The 22335-nt window shown below is 43.7% G+C and overlaps 1 protein-coding gene and 1 non-coding gene across 6 annotated transcripts in view; both read right to left on the reverse strand.

Moving 5' to 3' along the window:
* Positions 1 to 4182: 4182 nt before the first annotated feature.
* The window catches only part of Wdr59 (WD repeat domain 59), a 77942-nt gene continuing 59789 nt past the window's right edge, over positions 4183 to 22335 (reverse strand). For 2 of the 5 annotated variants that reach the window (XM_027406036.2, XM_027406039.2), the window contains 7 exons: positions 21426 to 21507; positions 18051 to 18163; positions 16656 to 16806; positions 16479 to 16551; positions 15084 to 15210; positions 14785 to 14927; positions 4183 to 5767 (listed from right to left, as the gene is read on the reverse strand). In XM_027406036.2, coding sequence (XP_027261837.1) covers positions 5532 to 5767; positions 14785 to 14927; positions 15084 to 15210; positions 16479 to 16551; positions 16656 to 16806; positions 18051 to 18163; positions 21426 to 21507 — 925 coding nt within the window. In that variant the 3' untranslated portion in view covers positions 4183 to 5531. Of the gene's footprint in view, positions 5768 to 14784; positions 14928 to 15083; positions 15214 to 16478; positions 16552 to 16655; positions 16807 to 18050; positions 18164 to 21425; positions 21508 to 22335 lie in introns of all 5 variants that reach the window. The other 3 variants (XM_027406037.2, XM_027406035.2, XM_027406038.2) reach the window with 2 other exon arrangements.
* LOC113834705 lies at positions 11731 to 11838 on the reverse strand. The gene has a single exon (XR_003483440.1). It is a non-coding gene; the product is annotated as a U6 spliceosomal RNA (small nuclear RNA).

Below are 22335 nucleotides of genomic sequence, written 5' to 3' on the forward strand. Positions count from 1 at the left end.
TTACAGGCAGTTGTGGCCTGTGGGTACTGGGAACTAAATTTGGGTTCACTGGAAAAATAGGAAGTACTCTTAACCACTGAGCTGTTTCTCCAGACATTCAACCCATTTTTTGTTGTAATAGTTGTTTTTTGAGACAGGGTTTCTCTGTGTAGCATTAGTTGTCCTGGAACTTGCTCTTGTAGACCAGGATGGCCTCAAACTCACAGAGATCTGCTTGCCTCTGCCTGCCAACTTCTGGGATTAAAGGCGTGCCCCGCCACCACCCAGCTTTCATTAAGCCCATTTTTTTCATTGATTCTTCTATTTATTTTTTCATATTTTAATTCATTTTTTACATTCCAATCCCCGTTCCCCCTCCCTCCTCTCCTCCTACTACCCCCACTTCCTCCTCCCACCTCCCATCTGCTTCACAGAGAGGGTAAGGCCTCCCCTAGGAAGTCTACTAAGCCTGTCCCATCATCTCATTGAGGCAGGACCAAGGCACCTCTCCACCCCCACACCCCTGTGTCTAGGCTGGGCATCTATCCATATAGAATGGGCTCCACTAAGTCAGTTTGTGCATTAGTGTTAGATCTTGGACCCACTGCCAGTGGCCTCATATATTGTCCCAGTCACACCATTGTCACCTATATTAAGGGAGTCTAGTTCAGTCTTATGCAGGTTCCCCATTTGTCAGACCTGAGTCAGTGATCTCTCACTAGCTCTGGTCAGCTGATTCTGTGGTTTCCCCATCGTGGTCTTGACTCCTTTGATCATATTATTGCTCCTCCCTCACTTCAATTGTACTCCAGGAGATTAATAAGCCCATTTTTTTTAAGTGAGAAAAGTAAATATCACTGTAAAGCACAAAATCATACTTTCTGTCAACAAACACCTCTTTGCACACTTTGTATGAAAATATGTATTGATTGCTAGAGATACAGAAGATTCTTAGTTTTATATACTCTCATGTAAAGTTGCACTGATTTCATTAAAAACATTTGTTTTGTAGAGTTTCTTCTAATTATGCGTGTTTGTGTGCCTGTGTCTATCACACATGAGTGCACATGCCCACAGGGACAAGAAGAAGGCATGAGAACTGAACCTGGGCCCTCAAGAGTGGTGTATGTATACTCTTAACCACTGACTGCTTGTGCTTCCAGAGGTCCTGAGTTCAGTAACCAGTAATCAACCACATGGTGGCTCACAATCATCTGTAATGAGATCTGGTGCCCTCTTCTGGCTTACAGGAAATTCAGGCAGAACACTGTATACATAATAAATAAATAAACCTTTAAAACAAATAAAAATAAAAGTAAATTAAACCAGTTTTCTTTCTTTTGTTTTGCTTTGAGATGGGGTTTTGCTCTATATCTCACCATGGCCTTAAAGTTTAACTTGCAGTAATCTTCCTGCTCCAGCCTCCCAAATGCTGGGAATATAGCCTGAACCAGCCCGCCTAGCTCATGAAAACAACACTGAGGTCTGGAGATGCGGCTCAGTGGTGAAGAGCACTCACTGTTCCTCCAAAAGACCCAGGTTTGGTTCTCAGAAGCCACCTCAGGCAGCTCACCATCATCCATAACTCCTGTTCCAAGGGATCTGACACCCTCTTCTGCTCTCTGCAGATACCCTTAACTGTGTGGCATATACTCAGACAGACAGACAGACACACACACACACACACTCTAGAAATAAATCTTAAATTTTGTTCAGAGTTAAATTTTTAAAAAAAATGAAAGCACCCCTAACGCCCTCCAGTTGAATGGTCAAGTACACTGCAGCACACTCATAGAGGGATGACTACTCAACCATATAAAGGAATAAACCACTAACACAGGCAGGGAATAAACCACTAACACAGGCAGGGAATAAACCACTAATACAGGCAAGGAATAAACCACTAATACAGATAGTGACTTGCATGGACTTCAATGGACTAACACTGGGTGAAAAAGTCAGTCTTAAAAAGTCATACTACTACTATTCAGTTCAATTCCATTTGTTCCCTCCTCCCAACTCTTGGCAGGGCCTTCTGCAGCCAGACTAGCTTTAAACTGAGTACACAGCCAAGGATGACCTTGAGCGCCTGATCCTCCTCCACCTCCCAAGTCTTAGGATTTAAATTGTGTGCTACCAAGATTGGGCCATTTTAGAATGTTCCTGAAAATCATCAATGCCGAGAGCTCAGGACGGAGGGTGAGTGACTGTGGCTTGTTTATGTGAGTGTGCTTCCTCTATTGCTCCTCTGAATCCTTTTTGATTTGTGAAAATAAAATAAAAATAAAAACAACCCTACAAATGAAAAATCATATAGGGGGGTTGGATAGAAAGGATAGAACTAATGAAATTTAAATATTTATGTAATTAGTATAAAAGGTTAAAGTGGGGTAGTCTTGTGAGAGACTAAACCCTGTGTCTTTAGGATCTAAAGTGAACCAAAGGCTACCCACCTGGCATTTGTTGCAGTGTCTTGGTGTATGGGGTACAAGGCCTACACACACTGGACACAAAGTGTACTGTGTTAGTGGTTTAAATGGGCATTAGCTAGCTGCTTGTCCTGGACAAGAAAAGGATGAAGCAATGGTGAGGGCTGGATACTGACCCTGCTCCAAACAGGCAGGGTGGGCTATAGAGTCCCAAGCCTAAAGGGCAAGAGGGTATGGAGGAGGGAGAACCCAGCAGCAGCTTCTGAGTCCAGGAAGGACGGAGACTCCAGATAAAGCCCAGACTCCCTGGCGCAGTGTTCTGACGCTTGCCTCTCCCCAGCCCTGCTTATCAGCTTCAGTCTGTGTTCCGCTGATAAGCAACTGCACATGCTCTTCAGTGCTGTGTGTCCTATCTGTCCTTGGCAAAGCCCTTCGTGTGCCCTTGCACTCTTCCCTACTGAAAGCACCCACCCTTCAAAGGAGCTCAGCCTAATTATCCCCTCTCGATGCCCTCAGCTCTTAGTTATTCCTTTCTTCCCTGGAGGCCAGAGCACAAGGTAGATAGATACTCTTACATAAACACACTTCCTACTAGACGACCCCCGCCCCAGCGGAGCCCACAGTGGTGCAACTCAACTCTTTCATAGTGCCCACCGCACATAAATACTTGATAAATAAAACTAGGCCTTCTGAGATTTAAGAAGGAAACCAACAACACAGTGGTGGGTCAAACACAAACCTGCTAATGCATAGAACATCAATGGAACAGGTTTATTTCTGATTCTTTTAAGAACACCAGAGTCTACGCCTGTGGAAAAGTGTGTTTTATACCCTAGCATCTACCCTTTGAGAATGGGTGTGACACCTACTGCCTCTAGCTTTGAGGATGGAATAAAAAAGGTGACCATCAAGTAGTGGGTGTGTGATTTACAGCCCTATTTGCTAAATTATTGTTCCAGAGCTACTGGAACTAATTCTAAACGTATTCTGTTGCTTAGGTGATTTCCCTAACCCCTTACCTACAGGTCTACACCACATCCATTTTTCTGACAGAATGATATAAGTGCAAGTGTGTGTGTACACACTGGTAAACATACTGTGTGTGTGTTAGTACGTGATCATTTCTCTCCCAAATTATTGCAGTTCCTTTAAATGAAGGTTTGGGGGCTGGAGAGATGGCTCAACGTTGAGTCTTTGCTTTGTAGTCATGAAGACCCAAGTTAGGATCCCCGAATACACATGTAACAATCAAGGTGTCCCACAAACACCTGTAATTCTAGCACCAAGGACCCAGATGCCCTCTTCTATCCTACACAACAAACACTCACACACAGAGACTCATACACACAAATAAAGTAGATCCCTAAAATTATAAATGTTGGTTTTAATCTACAAGACTGGTTGCCTAATCCTTTCATGGGTCTTAAAGCACAGTTTCAGACAGAGTGATACACAACATTCTATTATGGGATATGTAGGTGTTTTATTGTTGTTGTTGTTGGTGGTGATGTGTGAGTGTATTGCTGAGGATTGACTCATGACATCATGCATGCTAGGCAAGCATTCAATCACTAAGCTATGTCCCTCAGACCTTGTTTTTATTACTTGTTTGTTCTTAAGATAGTGTCTTACTATATAAATTAGGCTGACCTTGAACTCACTAGGCAGCCCAGGATGGTCTCAAACTTGCAATCCTCTTACCTCAGCCTCAACGAAGGGATTATAGGCACGTGCAACCATACTCCAATGACACAAATTACTTATGTCTCCCAAGTTAATCAATTTGGAATCATACAACTTTTTAATTACATTTTTGGTGTGTGTCTGTGTGTACATTCACACATCACAGCACACATGTGGAAGTCAGAGAACAACTTTTGTGAGTCAGTTCTCCCATCATGTGAGTCCTGGGGATGGAACTTAGGTTATTAAGCTTAGTGGCAGGTACCTTTCCCCCACCTGAGACCACAGGTCCAAGGAACTTATATTTCTAAGACAGAAATTTCAGTATAGTGGCTTTTTGTTTTGTTTTTATTCTCATCCCTGGTATACGTGCATGTGAAAGCACTAAAAATCCTGAAGGAGGAACTGAGATGAGTTTTCAAGGGAGTTCAAGTAAAAAGGCCCCCCGGAGCCCAGCGAGCATGTCCAGAGGCAGAGAGAGGCTTTGGTATCAATGCTGAAATGCAATCTCATTTCCCTTTTGCTAGGAGAAATAATTATGAGACTCTTGAGGCTAGGAAGAACCTTGATGTCAGATTCTATTTCCTCCTGTCAGATGATCAAAGTCAAACAGCATTTTCTTTAGAAGTCACGGGACTAATTCTCGTCCTTTCCAAAACAATTAACTTCAATCAGAAGTACAATGCAAAAGGAACCACTAAAACGGTCAGCTTCCTGTCTCTCTCTCTCTCTCTCTCTCTCTCTCTCTCTCTCTCTCTCTCTCTCTCTCTCTCTCTCTCAAACAAGTATAAAGCTTTATTAGTCCAGGAAAAGCAGATGGAGGACAAGCTTGAAAATATATACATCTTAGGACTCCTTAAGGGGCTGGGAATGTAACTCTGTGGTACAGCTGCTCACTATTATGTACAAGGCCCCAAGTTCAAGCGCCTGGACTAGGAAAAAGAAATCTAAGTACATCATATACTACACTTCAGTATTATATTTTATAAGGCCTCTGTTCATTAACTCATCAAAGGTACCAGCTTCTAAAGTCACAGATGTCATGGGCTCAGTGTCTTTTGGCTCGGGAGACTGTCTTTTGCAGCTGATGTGATTTTGTACTGGCATTTGGAGAGACCATTCCTGGTTCAAGGACAACTCCTGAAAGGCTAATGCTGGCTCTGGAAACAGGTGCTTTTCCCCATGAAAGCATCCACTGTGGACTCAATAGACGGTACAGGAAGCAAACTCCGTGCTCCCCCTCCTTTCAACCAGCACCATCCATGCCCTGACAACCATACTGAAGGGAAGGCAAAGTCTCATGCGGAGCAGATGCTGTGACAGTCTGAATCACTGGGGATAGCCCGGGTTCTGGAACTTTCCACCACCAGCAGCAGAAAGCCTCCTCCAGCATTTTATGGCGTCCTCTGGGATTTTGGACATTACCATCACCTCTCAAGTTCAGAAGGTGCTCTCCAGCAGGCAGTGGCAGCCACATCCAGTGGGACATACCTCCTGGGTCCGAAACCATTCCATCATGTGGCTTGTATGGCCGCCATGCCCACAGGTCAGGCAGAAGTTGGATGACCCCCTCACAGCCACATGGCAGATGGCACACTGGAATGTGAAGCCCTTGCAGATTGCACACTGTGTGCCACGGACTTCACTCCGGCAGTGGCTGCAGTACACACCGAACTCTGGAAACGGGTAGAGATGGGCAAGGAAAGAAGCAACATTAGTTTGGTTCTAGTAAAAGAAGACTGGGTAGTGCCGGGTAGCTACCTATCCCCCAGGATTCTGTCTGGTTCTAGTAGGTCAGTGATTTCTCTTTTTTCTTCTGAGGCAGGGTCTTGTGTGGCCCAGGCTGACCTTGAACTCATGATGTAGTTGATGATCTTGAACTCCTTACCCTGCTGAGTGCTAGGATTACAAGCATAAACCACCATGCCCAGTTTTATGTGGTGCTAGGGATGGAACGAACCTGGGTCTCACTACATGATGAGCAAGCACTCTGAGCTACAACCCAGCTCTGTTCTTCTTTTCATTACCATGCATGTCTGTGTAGTGTATGTGTGAGTTTGAATATATGTGTGGGTGCAGGTGTATATGTTGAGGGCAGATGACAATGTCAGGTGTCTATCTTTCTTTGCCCTATTTTTTCAAAACACTGGCTAGACTGGCTGCCCAGCAAGCAGGGATCCTCATCTTTCCAAGTCCTGGTTATAGGGCTACAGATGAGTGTCATGACACTGGATTTTAACTTGGGTGTTGCTTATGTGGCAGGCATTTTACTGACTGAGGCATCTCTTCAACCTCCTCCCTCCTTTCCTCCTTTCCTCCTTCCCTCCCTCCCTCCCTCCCTCCCTCCCTCCCTCCCTCCCCCTTCCTCCCTCCCTATTTTCAAGACAAGGTTTCTCTGTGCTACCCTGGCTATCCTGGAATTTGCTTTGTAGACAAGGATAGCCAGAGATCTGCCTGCTTCTGCCTCCTGAGTGCTGGGATTAAACGTATGCGCCACCAGGGCCAGAAGGCCAAATTTCTTTTTTAAATGATAGAACTCCCACAATCTAGATATGTCTACTAACTGGGATCTGTCTTTACTGCTAGAATGAGGGCAGGGGCATAGCCAGCATCCTTTCTCTGAGGTCCTGTGGGAAACCCTGTACTCTGCAAGAGGGTCACTACATTTGATGCCTTTACTATTCCTTGTAGAAAGAACGGAAGGACTCAAAAAACACTTAGGTGAAAGCCAGTAGCTTTTACTTCCTTAAAAGTGTTTTCCTACTGGCTGAACAGTAAGTTAGCCCATGCCAGGATACCCATGGCACTGTTCCACCTCCATGCTAGGGCAGGGTTTCTACCTCCTGAGAGCACTGCTATGCTTCTGTTTCTATTTGGTATGCCAGCCTGTATGTCCCTAGCTCACCTCTGCTCCTATGGGGCCATGCAGACAACACACCTTTCTGTATGTCCCATCTATTCCTCTCAGAACCATGCCCTCACCACCTAACTCTAGCCAAATTCTGGCTGTCTACATGCCTTGTGTGAAACACCATTCCTTATGTCCTTTGGTAACAGGAAAGGTGGGTACCATGTCCCATTATTGCCTCAGATTACTCTTCACCAACCTTTCTCCTTTACTGTCATCTATCAACTTTCCACAGACACATAGGCACACGCACATGGAAAACTTCTAGTCTCAGGTTGCCATCCTTACTCCATTTCTTAGTTCCCAAAATCTATCTGCTAGGTTTCTGACACTGTCCTTTCAGCTTTCTCTAGTCCTTTACCTTCTCTAGTCCACACCTCTGCCTCTTTGATCTATCTGCCTTTTCTGGTTGCACATTCTTCTTTAGCCAACCTGGAGTACCTGGACTAATTTCACGTTCCTGTTTGAAAATATACTCAGATCCTAGTGGAACAGGTCAGCCCAGGGTTCCATGGGAACTAAGTCTGCACTCAGGTGCAGAGGACCCCTTTAAAAGACGGATCCCTGCCCATTTACGCTCTCTCTACTCTCTACACTTCTCTCTCTACACTCTCTTCTCGTCTCTGTCTGCCCCCCCCCCCCTGGCAACCGGCCATGGCGGTCAGCCATTAGCCCTGTTTCTCTTCTCCTTTCATCTCCCTACTCTGCCGGGCCTATAATAAACTGCTTAGTATGTCTCATATGTCTCTTAGTCCTATGTCTCATCCGCCTCTTTTCTTCTTTATTTCTAATTTAAGCAAAAATTTAACATTCTGCCATGTCCAACACCCCACCTTTTTAAATAATAAGGTGGGATTGAAAGGTTCAGGCATGCTGGGCGTTGGTGGCCCACACCTTTAATCCCAGCACTCGGGAGGCAGAGGCAGGAGGATCTCTGTGAGTTCGAGGCCAGCCTGGTCTCCAGAGCAAGTGCCAGGATAGGCTCCAAAGCTACACAGAGAACCCCTGGAAAGGTTCAGGCATTATGCTGGCCTGCCCCTGTTACCTGGTGGAATAGGCAGTACTCTGTTTCTCTTCTCTCTTAGTCTCCCTACTCTGCCAGGCCTATAATAAACTGGTTAATATGTCTAATATGTCTCATCCTGTGTCTTATGTTGCACCCCTTCTTCTTCTTTATTTTTAATTTAAACAAAAGAATAACACTTTTCTCTTCCTGATACTACCCTGACTTAGCCATATACCTGCCCACTGCACATCTGCCCTGGGAAGCAAAGCCACCCTGAAGGCTCCCACTGAAAAGCATGTGTGACTTCATTCATGAGTAGAAAAGAGCCCAGGCACAGTATAACCCTGCTTCTCCTCGCTTCCTCATGCTGCTACCTGGGATCTCTGCCACACTCTGCAAATTCCTCCCAGGTGCCTTTGCTGTTGTCTGTTGCCTGTTGTCCTCTCTTCTAACTTCCCTGAGCAAACAGAAGCCTTTAAATGGGGGCTGGGGGACCCCTTCATCTGCACTACCACTTCTTCAAATTTCTGGAGGTTGGTGGCACCTCTCCTTCCTTCTGACAGCAGGAACAACTGGACCTGGGGAACTGGCTCAGCAGTGTGGAGCACTTGCTGTCTTTCTAAGGACCTGGGTTTGGTCCCCAGCACCCAAAACCACACATATACATGCAAGGAAAACACTGTGAACATAAAAGAAATCTATAAAATTAAAGCTATAAAGAAAATCTTATTTCCTTTTTCTATCTCCATCCTTCTAAAGTTATACTTAGATACATTGAAATAAAACTTGCTTCGCCTGGCGTTGGTGGTGCACACCTTTAATCCCAGCACTCGGGAGGCAGAGGCAGGCAGATCTCTGTGAGTTCGAGGCCAGCCTGGACTTCAGAGTGACTGCCAGGATAGGCTCCAAAGCTACACACAGAAACCCTGTCTCGGAAAACAAAAAAAAAAAACAACAAAAACAAAAACAAAAAAACTTGCTTCAATGCTATCTTATTACAGTTAACCCTCTAGAATTCAAGAGAAAGGATCCAACAATAGTTCTTAGTATAGATTATAAGATGTACTGCATGGGAATGCATAAGGACAAGAAGACTATAGCAAACAGTCATATACGGAGTTACCACATCTATAAAACTGCCCCAAATGGTGGTCATGTGTTATGCAAACTGCCTTTTACTGTTTTAAAATAGCTTTGGCTTTCTTATTACATTTATTTGTTTTGGGTATATGTGCATGGGTGCACACATGCCACAGCGTGGATGTGGAGGTCGGAGGACAAATTGTGGTTTGGTTCTTTCTTTCCACCATGTAGACCCAGAGAGGGACCAGAACTCAGGCTGTCAAGCTTGGTGGCAAGCATCTTTACACACTAAGCCATCTTGCCAGCTCCTGCCTTTTCTTTTAATGAAAAGGTATTACTTAGGAGAGAGCTGGAGAGATGGCTCAGTGGTTAAGAGCACTTGTTGCTCTTCCAGAGGACCTGAATTTGATTCTCAGCACCCACGTAGAGGCTCACAACCACCTGTAACTCTAGTTTCAAGGGGTCTAATGCCCTCTTCTGGCCTCCATGGGCTCCTACATGTGGTATACATAAACTCAGGCAGGCATATACACATAATTTTTTTAGTCTTAAAAAAAAAGCAGAATTTTAAGATATAATTAAATAAAAATTAATAATTTATTTAAGGAAACTTATGTGGGCAGATAGGAATCTTTAGGGAAAGAAGTATCCCTAAGGAAACAAACTCATCTTTAGTGACTCTCCCCATGTCCTGTTGCATCTGTCTCTGTTCTGAACTGACCCTGACTTTAAAACATAGGCTGGCCTCAGACTCCTCACGCTCTGCAGACTTCAAGGCACTATAGGCACAGATACATGCTATCACATTTGGCTGAGCTGTTGGATTTTATTTGGTGTCTGCAGATCTGGTGTCTGTTACACACAGAACAGAGAGGAAACTGTTGTCTTGGGAGCATAGAGGACATTTTTCTTCCAGCGCCCTGTGCCCAGGCAGCTAGTTCCTCCACATTCAGATGGACTGACTCCTTTGTGTATCTGCGGTCACCACTTCCATTAGTGTTTTGTTTCTGAGTCTCTTTCATAACCCTCCTGCTCCCTTTCTACAATCCTGTGATGATCTTTTTACTGCTACTAGGATATACATTAATTCTGCTTTTGTTTGTTAGGGTTTTTGTCTTATCTTTTTTTTTTTTTTTTTTAACCTTTTGAGGCAGGGTCTCCTGTAGACCAATCTGCTGTTAATATGCAGCTGAGGCTAGCCTTGAGTTCCTGACCTTTGTGCCTCTACCTCCCAAGTTCTGGGATTACAGGTGTGCGTTCCCACACCTGGCAATAATAATTTTTGACTATCATTTAATCTGTCTTACATTCCAGGCCCTCTGGACTGGGTGCACACAGGCGCACCACCACCCATATCTATTTCTTTGTGTTGCCTGCAGAGTCTTGCATGGTGCTTTAGAGCAGGAGATGTCAACAACAGTTTGGCTGACTGATGACTGAAACATCAGTTCTATATCTCCATGATTCCGATGTCTTCCAAGAAACTAATTTTAAAAGACAAATTGTTCTAGGCTATCATTAATCTCTTCCTGATTTATTCTCCTGTATCTAAATGCTCTGAAAAAAATAATACATTGTCAAAATGAAATTTTGTATCTTTGCATTTCTTCAAGCATGTATACCTAGATATACCTTACTAAAATAACTTTATTATTTATTGTCTATACTTACAAATGTTGGTCTGATTTGTTTTTTCAAGTGGAAACTAGAGACACATGCGACATGCAGAGTCAAACAATTTTATGCATTTTATCAAAACCCAAGCATTCCCTAGAGGAAATCTTACTTACTCATGCCACCCTTCCCTTTCTCTGTCTCATGCCTGAAGACTGCTTTATAAAGCAAGCCCCATACTCATTGCAAGGGAATCTGTGTCATAAGGACATTCATGTGAAGAAAGAATGTACTTAGAGCCTATCTCACCCATACACCCTGCCTTCCCTTTTCCTCCCACCCCGCTCCTTTGTCTCTTAGGCAATTCCATTTCTACTGACATGTCATATACATACATGATTTATGTACATTAAACTCTACAGCCGGGCAATGATGGTGCATGCCTTTAGTCCCAGCACTCGGGAGGCAGAGGCAGGAGGATCTCTGTGAGTTCAAGACCTGGTCTACAAGAGCTAGTTCCAGGACAGCCACAGAGAAACCCTGTCTCAAAAAACAAAATAAATAAATAAATAAATAAATAAATAAATAAATAAAATAAAATCTACAATCCACCAGTCAGAGACAGTATGTGACACTTGTTTTTTGAAATGGAATTAGTTGACCTAAAAGGATAATCTCCAGTTGCATCATTTTCCTGCAAATGACACAATTTCATTCGTGATGGCTGAATACAATTCCTTTACGAACTCCTCTGTTGATGGACACTTGATTGGGTCCATAACTTAGCTATTATAAATCATGCTGTAACAAACAGTGGTGTTCAAATAGCTCCATGATATATTGACTAAAAACAAGAAATGCAGCCATGTGTGGTGGCATACACCTGTAATTTCAGCACTTGGAAAGCAGAGGCAGGTAGATCTCTGTGAATTCAAGGCCAGTCTTGTCTCCATAGTGAGTTCCAGAGCTATGTAGAGAGATACAGCCCCAACCCCCAAACACCCCGTGAATGCCTCCCTGCAAAAACAAAAACAAAACAGCAAATGGTTCATGAGCCTGTCTTCCTTGGGCAGGGGCCATGCTAACCTTATCTATAGGTCTTCCAGTTTTAGTGTTTGTGCTGTCAAGGTGAGCACAAAGCTATTTCGTATCTGTTCTGTTTGTTTTTTTTTTTTTGAATCAGGGTTTTTCTATGTAGACCTGGCTGGCTGGGAACTCACTATGGAGTCCAGGCTGGTCTAGAACTCAGAGACCCACCTGCCTCTGCATTGCAAGAGCTGGGATTAGATATTTGTACCACCATGCCCAACACAAAACTAATTCTTAAGTACCATATTCAAGCACTGTCTAGTGGCTTCCCACAGCAGAAACTCCTCTCCTCCAGTCTCTCTACCATATACAGTACCACCTGGCTCCATCTCCCCAGCTCTGTTTTGGCTAGACCACATTTGGCTCATACATTATTTACCTAAGCAAACATTATTCAAGCCATGTTCTATGACACTTTTCTTTCTTGCACATTTTGTTTTTCCCCAGAATTAGTAACTGTCTCGTTCTTTCATTTGCTTAGTTTGCTATGTACTTATCAATAATTCATCTCCAAACTCTTCCTCAAATGTCTGCATCTTCTATAAATACACTCAACAGTGACACACATTCAATTGTCTTTTCAGCTTTCTCTCCTGGGAGGAACGGCTCCTGGAGCACCCGTCTGCACTGTCACAGTGAGTGCTCTCCATCAACACTCTGATTCCTTCGGTTCCTGAACTAAATCTAACCCTGCTTCTTAGGTACTCTCAAAGTTTATTTTGTACATGGCCCATAAGGGGTTCAGAATTCCAGGTTAAAAATTCCTTTCCTGAGAATTCTGGAGAATCTGCTGCCTGGTCACCTAGTTGCCAGGGTCAATCCACCTTCTTCATCCTTCAGCCTCTAGGTCTTCCCTGGGTGCTGTTCTTTCTGCATTCACTATGGTAGGTGGACCCACCCAATCTGCAAATGTGTCTCTTCTCTGCAGAACAAGCTTACAGCTTTCTGTTGGGGTTGTGACTTGTTCTACAAATTAGGAGAGGAAACTCGAGCATCCTCCAAGGGCCATCAAACAAGACAAGCTTTTAAATTTCATCTTTGAGCTTCTCCCAAAGGACGAGGTGCCCCCCGATTCCTAAGCCATGGCAGTGTTTTCTGCCTGTTTTTCTGACTAAAAAGTTCAAGGTTTGGTTGGCTCAGGCCTTGCAAGTCATCTACCAATAGCTTAGCCATTTCCCAGCTCCCAAGTTCGATTGCCAATATTACTAATCCTTAAGCAATTAACATCTTGCTTGCTAAGGTCTGAGCGAGAAAGGGAAATGTGTGGTCAGTCCACTTCTTCTGCAAGTCTTCCATTTTCTTCCTGTAAGGAAGTCTCTGCTTCATTTCCTCCATGGCACAGTCTGGCTTCTCACTGATATCCCATCCTAACTCTCCATCCTCCTCTTGGATGCCACTCTAAGTGCCCATTTCTCTCAAGGTCCATCGGGACCAGAGCAGACGATACTCCCTAGTCTTCCTTTCCATCCTCAGCTCCCAGATAAATGCAGGTTTTCTTTTCTTTTTTGAGACAAGTCTCACTACATATCCCCTAGCTGGCCCCAAACTCACAGAGATTTGATTCCCCTGACTTCCTCCTGAGTACTGGACTTAAAGAAAGGTGTGCCACTATGCCTGGATAATACACACACTCTGATAGGCTTACATACCAACTGTAGAGTGAGTATCCCCAAATTACCAACTGAATACAACCTCTCCTGAGAACCAGATTCCCGTCTGACTGACTGTGTGACTTCTCCAGACCACACATCCCCCCCTCTCACACACACAAAACAGACTGCCATCTCATCTCTCTCTCTCTCACATACACAACAGACTGCCATCACACACATACATACATATACACCAGACTGTCATCTCATCTCTCTCTCTCTCTCTCTCTCTCTCTCTCTCTCTCTCTCTCTCTCTCACACACACACACACACACACACACACACACCTGCCATCTCATCACACACACACACACACACACACACACACACACCCCAGAACTGCCATCATACACACACACACACACACCAGATTCTCCCCCCCCCTCTCTCTCTCTCTCACACACACACACACACACACACCAGACTGCCATCTCATCACACACACACAAACGCAACCCCAAGCTCCAGTGTTCTGTTTGTTTCTATCTATGGTCACTGCTATCTCTCAGCACATTAGCTGGAAAACTAGGAATCATCAAAGTTTTCTTTCTCTTCCTCAGTCTCAGTCCTATGCAGTTTATTAGCAAATCATACTGAGTCTACCCTTTTGTTTTTGTTTTTTTTTTTAAGGGTTAGTCTTTTTTTTTCTTTCTTTAAAGATTTATTTTATGTATATAAGTGTTCTATCTGCATGTGCCAGAAGAGGGCACCAGAGCCCACTATGTGGTTGCTGGGAATTGAACTCAGGACCTCTGGAAGAGCAGCCAGTGCTCTTAACAGCTGAGTCATCTCTCCAGCTCCTGAGTCTACCCTTTTTTTTTTTTTTTTTTAAACAAATACATCTTATTTTATGTGTATGGGTGTCCTGCCTGCATGTATGTTTGCACACCATATGCATGCAGTGTGCACAGAGGCCTGAAGAAGGCTTCAGATCCTCCGGGTGGAGCTACAGACCAGTGGAGACCACCTTGTGAGTGGTGGGAACTGGACTCAGGTCCTCTGGAACAGTGCTCTTAAGCCCTAAGCCACAATTCTTAATTGCTTAGTTTTTCCCTCTACTCTGCCATGGGTTCCACTGTGTCTACCACAGTTGATATACTGTGGCTGAATAAATGAATCATCCATCATCTGCCATGTCTAAGACAGCGCTGTTGTGACAGAAAGAGAATCCTGTTGTGAGATGCAAGGTTTTCAGAAGCTTAGAGAAAACTCAAAGCTTCAGTCTTCTGCTGTAAACAAGAAGCAAACCTGTAAACCTTCCAAACCTAAGGTCATGGGCAAACTAGAGCACAGGCCTTTCCAGACAGTGACAAGCAGAAAAAGAAGAGCATCCATATTCACCGATCCCTTTGTGAGGGTCAGGAGGACAGGACACAAACTTCAGCACCTCTGCCCGCTTCTCTCTCAGACCCCAGCGGTAGAGGATCTCTCCGTAGCACTTCTTAAAGTCATCAAACTGCTGCGTATTGGCAGGGTCCAGAAGCCTGGATAAACCCAAAAGGTTCCCTGTCAGTTCCTTTAAGAGAAAAGCAAGCTCAGTACCCAATGGCATTTAATATTACACACCACCTCTCAAAGTCTGAGTCTGACTCTGAAGCCGTGAATTCTGCAGCTGTGGCCGGGGGAAGGCGGCTGGTTACCTTTTGTTTTTATCATGCTGGTCGCGTTCCCGCTCACGGGGGTCAGTACTGTAGGTTAGACTCCCAAAGCGGAGCTCTTCTGGAGAAGACTCTCCCCAAGGTGAAGACATGTGTTCTGTCTCTCTTCCTGCTAAAGAAAAGCAAAAGAGAAGGAAGGATGGCAGTCAGAGAAGGCACAGGAAATAGGAAGCCCCTCCCACCTCCCACCCACCAGTGTGTGTCCACCTGATTATCTTGAAGCAAAAGGAACGGAATCCTACACTACTCTTTCCGAGGTATACCTCTTTGTCCAGGCATTTATCACCAAGAGAACCTGGTAATTAAGTACACACCATAGCTAAGCAAATTATGGCTTAATGATATAGTAGGATGTGATGCAACAATTCATTATTAAATGCTAAATGACATGAGAGAATGCTCGTGATAAAATTAAAAGAAAAACACAACACAGCATAAATCAAATAACAACCAACCCATACACACACACAAAGAGAGGGGGAGAGGAAGAAAATGTTCTGAAATGTTAACAGATGTTATTAAGTGAGAGACATGGAGATATCAATCATGACTATGTTTTTTTTTTTTTTCTGGTACTCTTTGTTTGTTCTTCTTTACAGGAAATGTAAGATACATACATATATACATACACACATACATACATATATACACATACATATATATGAATATATATGCATGTTCTCAGGTAGGGATGTGTGTGTGTGTGTGTGTGTGTGTATAAACAGATCTCTCTATGTAGCTCAGGCTAGCCTTAAACTTCCCAATCCTCTTGCCTTTACTCCCTGAGTGATGGGATTATTTTCTAAGAGGCAAGGTCTTGCTGCATTGCCCAAGCTGGCCTCAGAATCCTGAGAAGTTGGGATTACAGGTATATATTACCACACCTGGCTCATGTTCTATTTTTATAATCAAGAAAATTAAGATCATTCTTTAAATAAAAAAAAATTTAATCTAGGAATCACAAAGATATTTACCTCATGAAACAAACCCTATAGCCACCTGGTCATCAGGGTGTTTCAATTATCTCCACTAAAAGGAATCATGGGAAGAAATGGATGATGGGAAATGGCCCATGATAATGGAGAAGGGGGGAATGTAGAGAAGGAAGGAAAAGGGTTGGGTTTTACTGAGAATATGGCAAGAACTATCACAGCTTTTCAAGCTGCTCAGAGTAGCTTAAAACCCTCCTAGACACTAGTGCATTCAACATGCAAGGCCAGGCCAATCAATACTGCCCCTGGGTGCTAAATGGAGAGAAATGAGAACCAAAGAGAAACATGGAAAATGTGCACCAACTAAACTTCCTACTCGAACAGCCTTCACAATGCCTCAGGAATAGCCAGCGTCCAGTGTGTGCTGTGTCATTCCCTCACCAACCTATGTTCCAGCCACCGGTGTTGAACCCTGGGTCTGACATGCTGGAGCAGGACCCTGAGGAGGTGAAGCTGGGCTAGAAGGGAAGAGGGACACACTGTCACGAAACACCATCCCATTTCAAAGTTACATGTGAGGGGAAAACAGACCTCAAAGGAAGACAGAAAACCATGAACTTACGTATCGACTGTGGGATACCATAAGATTAGAAGAACGGTTAGGGAAAGGCCCAAAAGGGTTTGGTAACCCCTGAGGCCGGGACTGGGCTTCAAACACACTGCAGAGCATAGCCAAGGTCTGAACATCACGGAGTTGGCAATAGTGAGCCAATCTGTAAAATACAAGAGGAGAAAAAAGAAGCCAAGAGGAGGAATGGAGGAAGAACAGTTACCAGCCATAACACCACTACTGTGGGCTAGGCTAGGGCATTTTCCATCCTTCCTCTGACCTTGTCAGGAACAGAGACTTCTACAGATCCAAAGTCCCACCCTCTATGAGATTGGCCCCATTTGCTTTGGCATAAAAATTTTCAGAATGTTAGTGACAACCTAGACAACAACCTGAAAGGTTCTGGTTGGCATTCAGGCATGGGCTCTAACACAACACAACTTCTCTAGAACCCAGCAGACTGACTGAGCTAGCATCTGAGAGAGGTGGTCCACACTCTCTCAGTCTCCCCAGCTCCAGGAAGAATGCCCTGCTTTGTGGTCAGTTTCTATACATGTCTTTCATTTGACCTAATACTGCAAGGAGGTAGTCAAAGAATATTTTATCACCACAGAATGGCAGGCCATTAACTCTGTTTCCTGGATTAAATAAGATGACAAGGAATACATTTTCCTTAGGTTCTCTCTCCCCTTATCTTTCAGGATCACCATGCTATAATATGAGTTTAGGGATTAAGAAGGACTCTGTCTTGAGGTTTATATAAACTAAATAGCGCAAGCTTTATAAGCCATGCCTTAAGGATGAGGCAGTGAGAGCATGATCAGGGTCCCCATGTCTGGCCTCAACCAGCAGAAAAGCAAACCTCAATTTGAAGCAGTGGGTTTTCTCTGTCCATGCCTGGAGCCTCACTGTGAGGAATATTGAGTGGCTTACTTAATGGAACATTATTTTATATAGTCTGACTTGCTAATTTCGGAGTGGTATGTTGGACAGAAATCTGGAACTTTTATGAGCTAGCTGTCTAACAGGGTCCTAGTGTTGGGAGAATGTGGACACCAACACACAGTTCTATCCCTGTTCCCAGAGGCCAAACTGCACAGTACTATGGAGAAACTTACCATAGCCAGAGCCCAAAGGCCTGTGCCCAGAGGTGTGAGGGAAGGACTAAAGTACTCTGACACAGATGGACTCTTAAGGGTTTCAAAGTCTCATGAGTGGCAAACATTTAATGCCTCATGTTGTCAGAGTTCATTCTGCACAGAGCCTGTTTCCATGCTAAAAGTAAAGAACCTCGTTCCCATCAGCCCTCTGGCCTCTGTGCTCCTCAATGAGGCAGCAACATTCAATGTGTTTAGAGACCTAAAATCACTTCACTCATTTTCCTCACTTTTAGCTCTCAGAACCTACAGGGACTCCAGCAGCTGTCGCCCAAATGGATGTCGAGCCCAAGGTGTTTCCAAATCTGGGTCAGATTTCGGACCAAGGCAAAGATCTGTAGCTACCGTGGCCAGCGACCAAACCTGGACAGACCAAAGAAAGAGGCTCAAATTCAAACCATTGAAGAGATGAACAGAAACTGTAAAGGAGCCCCACCTAGCTCCTACAACCTAAAACCTTACCACAAGGGTGGCAAAAGCGTGGGGTGCACGATTCTAGGCCCCACCCAGACTGACTGGGTCCAAATGATATTTTAATGGTTCTTCAGTGATTGAGTATACTATACAGTTGAGAAACATTAGCCTTAGAACTCACTGAAGTCAAACATGTGACTCAGGCTTGCAATCCCAGCACCTGGGAGCCTGAGACTAATGAGATCTGGAGAAGCCAGGCAAGGCAGGGTGAGGTGGGGTAGGGTGGGGAGAGGCTATACAGTGAGTTCTGCAATAGCCTAGACAACACTGCAAAAACCTATTACCAAAATAAGTAAGAAAAACCTTTCATTAAGTAAAGTTCACAGAAATAACACAGTATTACAATTTCAAGGGGCCATTTTCTTCATTACTCCTGGACTTTTTGATGCATCTTTGGAGAACTGGATTGGCAGAGAGCAAACAAGAGCAGTCTACATCCCACTGAAGACTTGTTCTTTGCTCAAGGAATCAAAAACTTTGTTGCCTCCATTACAAAAGTCTTAGTACACTCTTAAAGCTAAAGAACAGGCCAAGAACAGAACAACTTTGGCTTTCTTTATATTGACACAAAGTCTGATGACACCACAAACTTTAACCCTCATGGTGCTTAGAATCACCAAACAAATGTCCACAGAGTGTCTGCTAAGCCCAAAGCCTTCACTGCCCATCAGAAAGAGTCCCAACCCTTGAGACTTTCAAAAATTGAGTGTTACTTTTGGAAAATTCTCTTCTGTTTTATTTGGTTTTGAAAAACTGATACAATCATTGTACCCACTAACTGGAACACACTATTCTAAACCCAAAAGGAAGAATACACAAACTTTGGATCAAGCCTATAATTTGAGATGAGCAAGTAGATAAAAATGATGAAAAGCGGGGCTGGAGAGATGGCTCAGAGGTTAAGAGCACTGTCTGCTCTTCCAGAGGTCCTGAGTTCAATTCCCAGCAACCACATGGTGGCTCACAACCATCTGTAATGAGATCTGGTGCCCTCTTCTGGCCTGCAAGGATACATGCAGACAGAACATTGTATACATAATAAATAAATAAATAAATAAATAAGTCTTTAAAAAATGATGAAAAGCAAAATCAGTAGCATGAAGGCAACACACTGAAAGTAACATACAAGTATGTTTCCAAGGAGGGACATGCAGTTTACACACACTGCCATTATAAACAACCCAGGTCAACAGATGCTCAGAGAAGTTAGTGACTTTCTGGGGCAGGATGGGCTTCCTCCCTTGCTGACAACTGTGTTAATTTCTCCCTAAGCATACATCTCCTAAAGCCTTTAACAGAAGGGTGCCCCTGACATTTTCTTCTCTCGTAAATGTGAGAGACACAGAAGAGTAAGCATACCGTTATCAATGGCATGAGGAAAAACAGTAACATTCTTTAAGCATTCGCTGTCACTCATGTGACTCATGTCTTTACACATTATCAAATTACAATGACAATCACACAAGAGCAGTGGAAATGTACCAGAGTAGGCATTTCCAACGACTGGACAGCTAGGAGAATTCACAAGTTTTACTCTATTTAGTTCCTAATGAATTTACAAGTATTGATCCATTTTATAGCAAGGAGCCTGAGGTTTAGGAAGACAACAGGGTGGCTTGTCTGGGATCACACACAAAAAAGTGTCAGGGCCCAGAGTCAAGCAGAGTCTGTCTGAAGACAAGAGTCCCCCCCATTTCACTTAGACTGACCTAGCTTCCACACAGGTCTGCCAGAAAAGCACTGGGGGGAGAGAGGGGGAGGAGCTGGGGAAGGAGAAAAGAAAAAGGAGCAAGGGAGGGGAGAGAGGAGATGAGGAAAAGAGGATAAAGAAGAGGGAGAAAGAACACACAAAGAACACTTTAGGAAGGAAACTTTGCTCAGGCAGGCCTTTACATTCACTGATCTCACCAACCCCATGAGGAAATGCTTCCAGTTCTCAAAGGCTAAGGGTCTGAGATAACCTGCCCAGGTAGTTCTCTAGAGCTCCAAGCAGACTCAGCCTCCCACTATAAATTAATTCCACACTGTTCTTATAACCTCATTTTGCCTTCTTAGTGTTCATAGAGTTTGGGTGGGTGGGGGCTGATGAAAAAAGATTTAATCCATGAGAGGGTTTTCCTTTAAAGGGCTTCAGGGAGAGACATTATAATGTTTATTACAAGATGAATGGAAATCTTAGAGATGTTTTTAATCACATGAAAATCAAGGGAAGGCCTTAGTATTGATTCATTTAGTCATCAGGAAAAACACCGAGCTGTTGGGACAACTGCTAGCAATTTCCCAAGCTTGGTTTAACCATCACACCAAAGAACAGAATGAAATAAAGATGTAACTTGACTGGTGGTTGCCCAGGGCTGATGGGAAGAAAGGACTGAAGGACAAGGAGTTTCTTCTATGTGATGGAAATGTACTGAATGGTTCCAATGACAACTGCACACTCTGTCACCACTAGAAATTACCAACTAGTTCATTTTAAATGAGCAGGCTGAAGACATGCAGATTGTATCTCAGTAAATGGGTTCAGAGAATAATACAGGGGAGCTACAAAGATGATGGAATCTTACATTATATAAGTATTGACATATTTTATTTTTAAAATTTTTATTAATATTTTATGTGTGTGATCGTTTTGCCTGCATATATGTATGGATGCATAACATGTGCATGCCTAGTGCCAGAAGAGGTCAAAAGAGGGAGTCAGATTCCCTGGGACTGGAGTTACAATAGGTTGTGAGGCCCCGAGTGGGTGCAGGGAATTGAACCTGGGCCCTCTATAAAAGCAGCCAGCGCTCTTAACCACTAAGCTATCTCTCCAGCCCCACAAAGTCATATCTTAAAAATTGAAAATCTCTACCTAGAAGAACACTCTGGAAAACCTTCTTGTGAGACTTTTTTTTTAAATAATTGAGGTAAAATGACAAAGGCACAGATACTCAATTTAGGAATACAACAATCACCATGGTACTGAAATAAAAACATGCATAGTTAAAGAAAAAAAAAATCAAACCACTTAGCTAGCAGTAATAAGAAAAATATCCAGAGTAAAGCTTTAAGAAACTGCTCAGAAACTTCAAAATAGAGGTGCTCCCTATAAATGTCACTAACTTCTAAGTATCAAGGCCAGAACATCACCATCAGGGATTTACAGTACCTGGACGAGATCCTTCCTTCCAACAAGCATGGCAGAGGCCGCGTTCTTCTGACACGTCTCCTGAGTGTCGTTCACATTCAGTCTGAAATTAAAGCAAAAAAGATTAAGGAGGTTTCTACCTTAATTTCCCAAGAATTCTTCCTGATTTATTAGACTAGAAAGTGCCTCCTTGGTTGTCATGAAAATCTGACTGGGAGAGAAGGATTAATTAGAGCTGGTGCTATTGGACTGTGTTCCTACCTAAGAGGGGGTGGGGGGACGCTCATCACTTTCAGATGAGGAGGAGGCAGCAAGAAAAACACTAATTTGCCACCAGCTTTTCTGTTGAGTTCCCAAGGTTTGGGATTTAAATATATGAAAACTAACTATGATGTCCACATAAAAAGTATCAGCTGTGAGTATACAACAAAAGAAAACACTGTTATGTGTTCAAATTCAGGAGGACTTAGGGGACCTGTAGGACAGCCTCCACATGCTGATCACTGGGTTCCTAAGGCCCTTCAAAGTAACTGTTTTGAGCTGCTTTACATATTGGGTGTGTGTGGTGGTTTGAATAGGAATGGCCCTCATAGACTCATGTGTTTCAATACTTGGTCCATAGGGAATGGCACTATTAGGAGGTGTGGCCTTGTTGGAGGAAGTGTGTCACTAGGGGGTGGGCTTTGAGGTCTCAGAAGTTCAAGCCAGTTCACTTCCTGCAGCCTGCAGATCAAGATGTAGAACTCTCAGCTCCTTCTCCAGCACCATGTCTGCCTGTGTGGTGCCATACTTCCCATGATAATGGACTAAATCTCTGAAACTGTAAACCAGCCTGGATTAAATGTTTTCCTTTATAAGAGTTGCCATAGTCCAGTGGTGGCACATGCTTTTAATCCCAACACTTGGGAGGCAGAGACAGGAGGATCTCTGT

This window comes from Cricetulus griseus, chromosome 3 (genome assembly GCF_003668045.3).
Source record: "Cricetulus griseus strain 17A/GY chromosome 3, alternate assembly CriGri-PICRH-1.0, whole genome shotgun sequence".
Taxonomy (NCBI): Eukaryota; Metazoa; Chordata; class Mammalia; order Rodentia; family Cricetidae; genus Cricetulus; species Cricetulus griseus.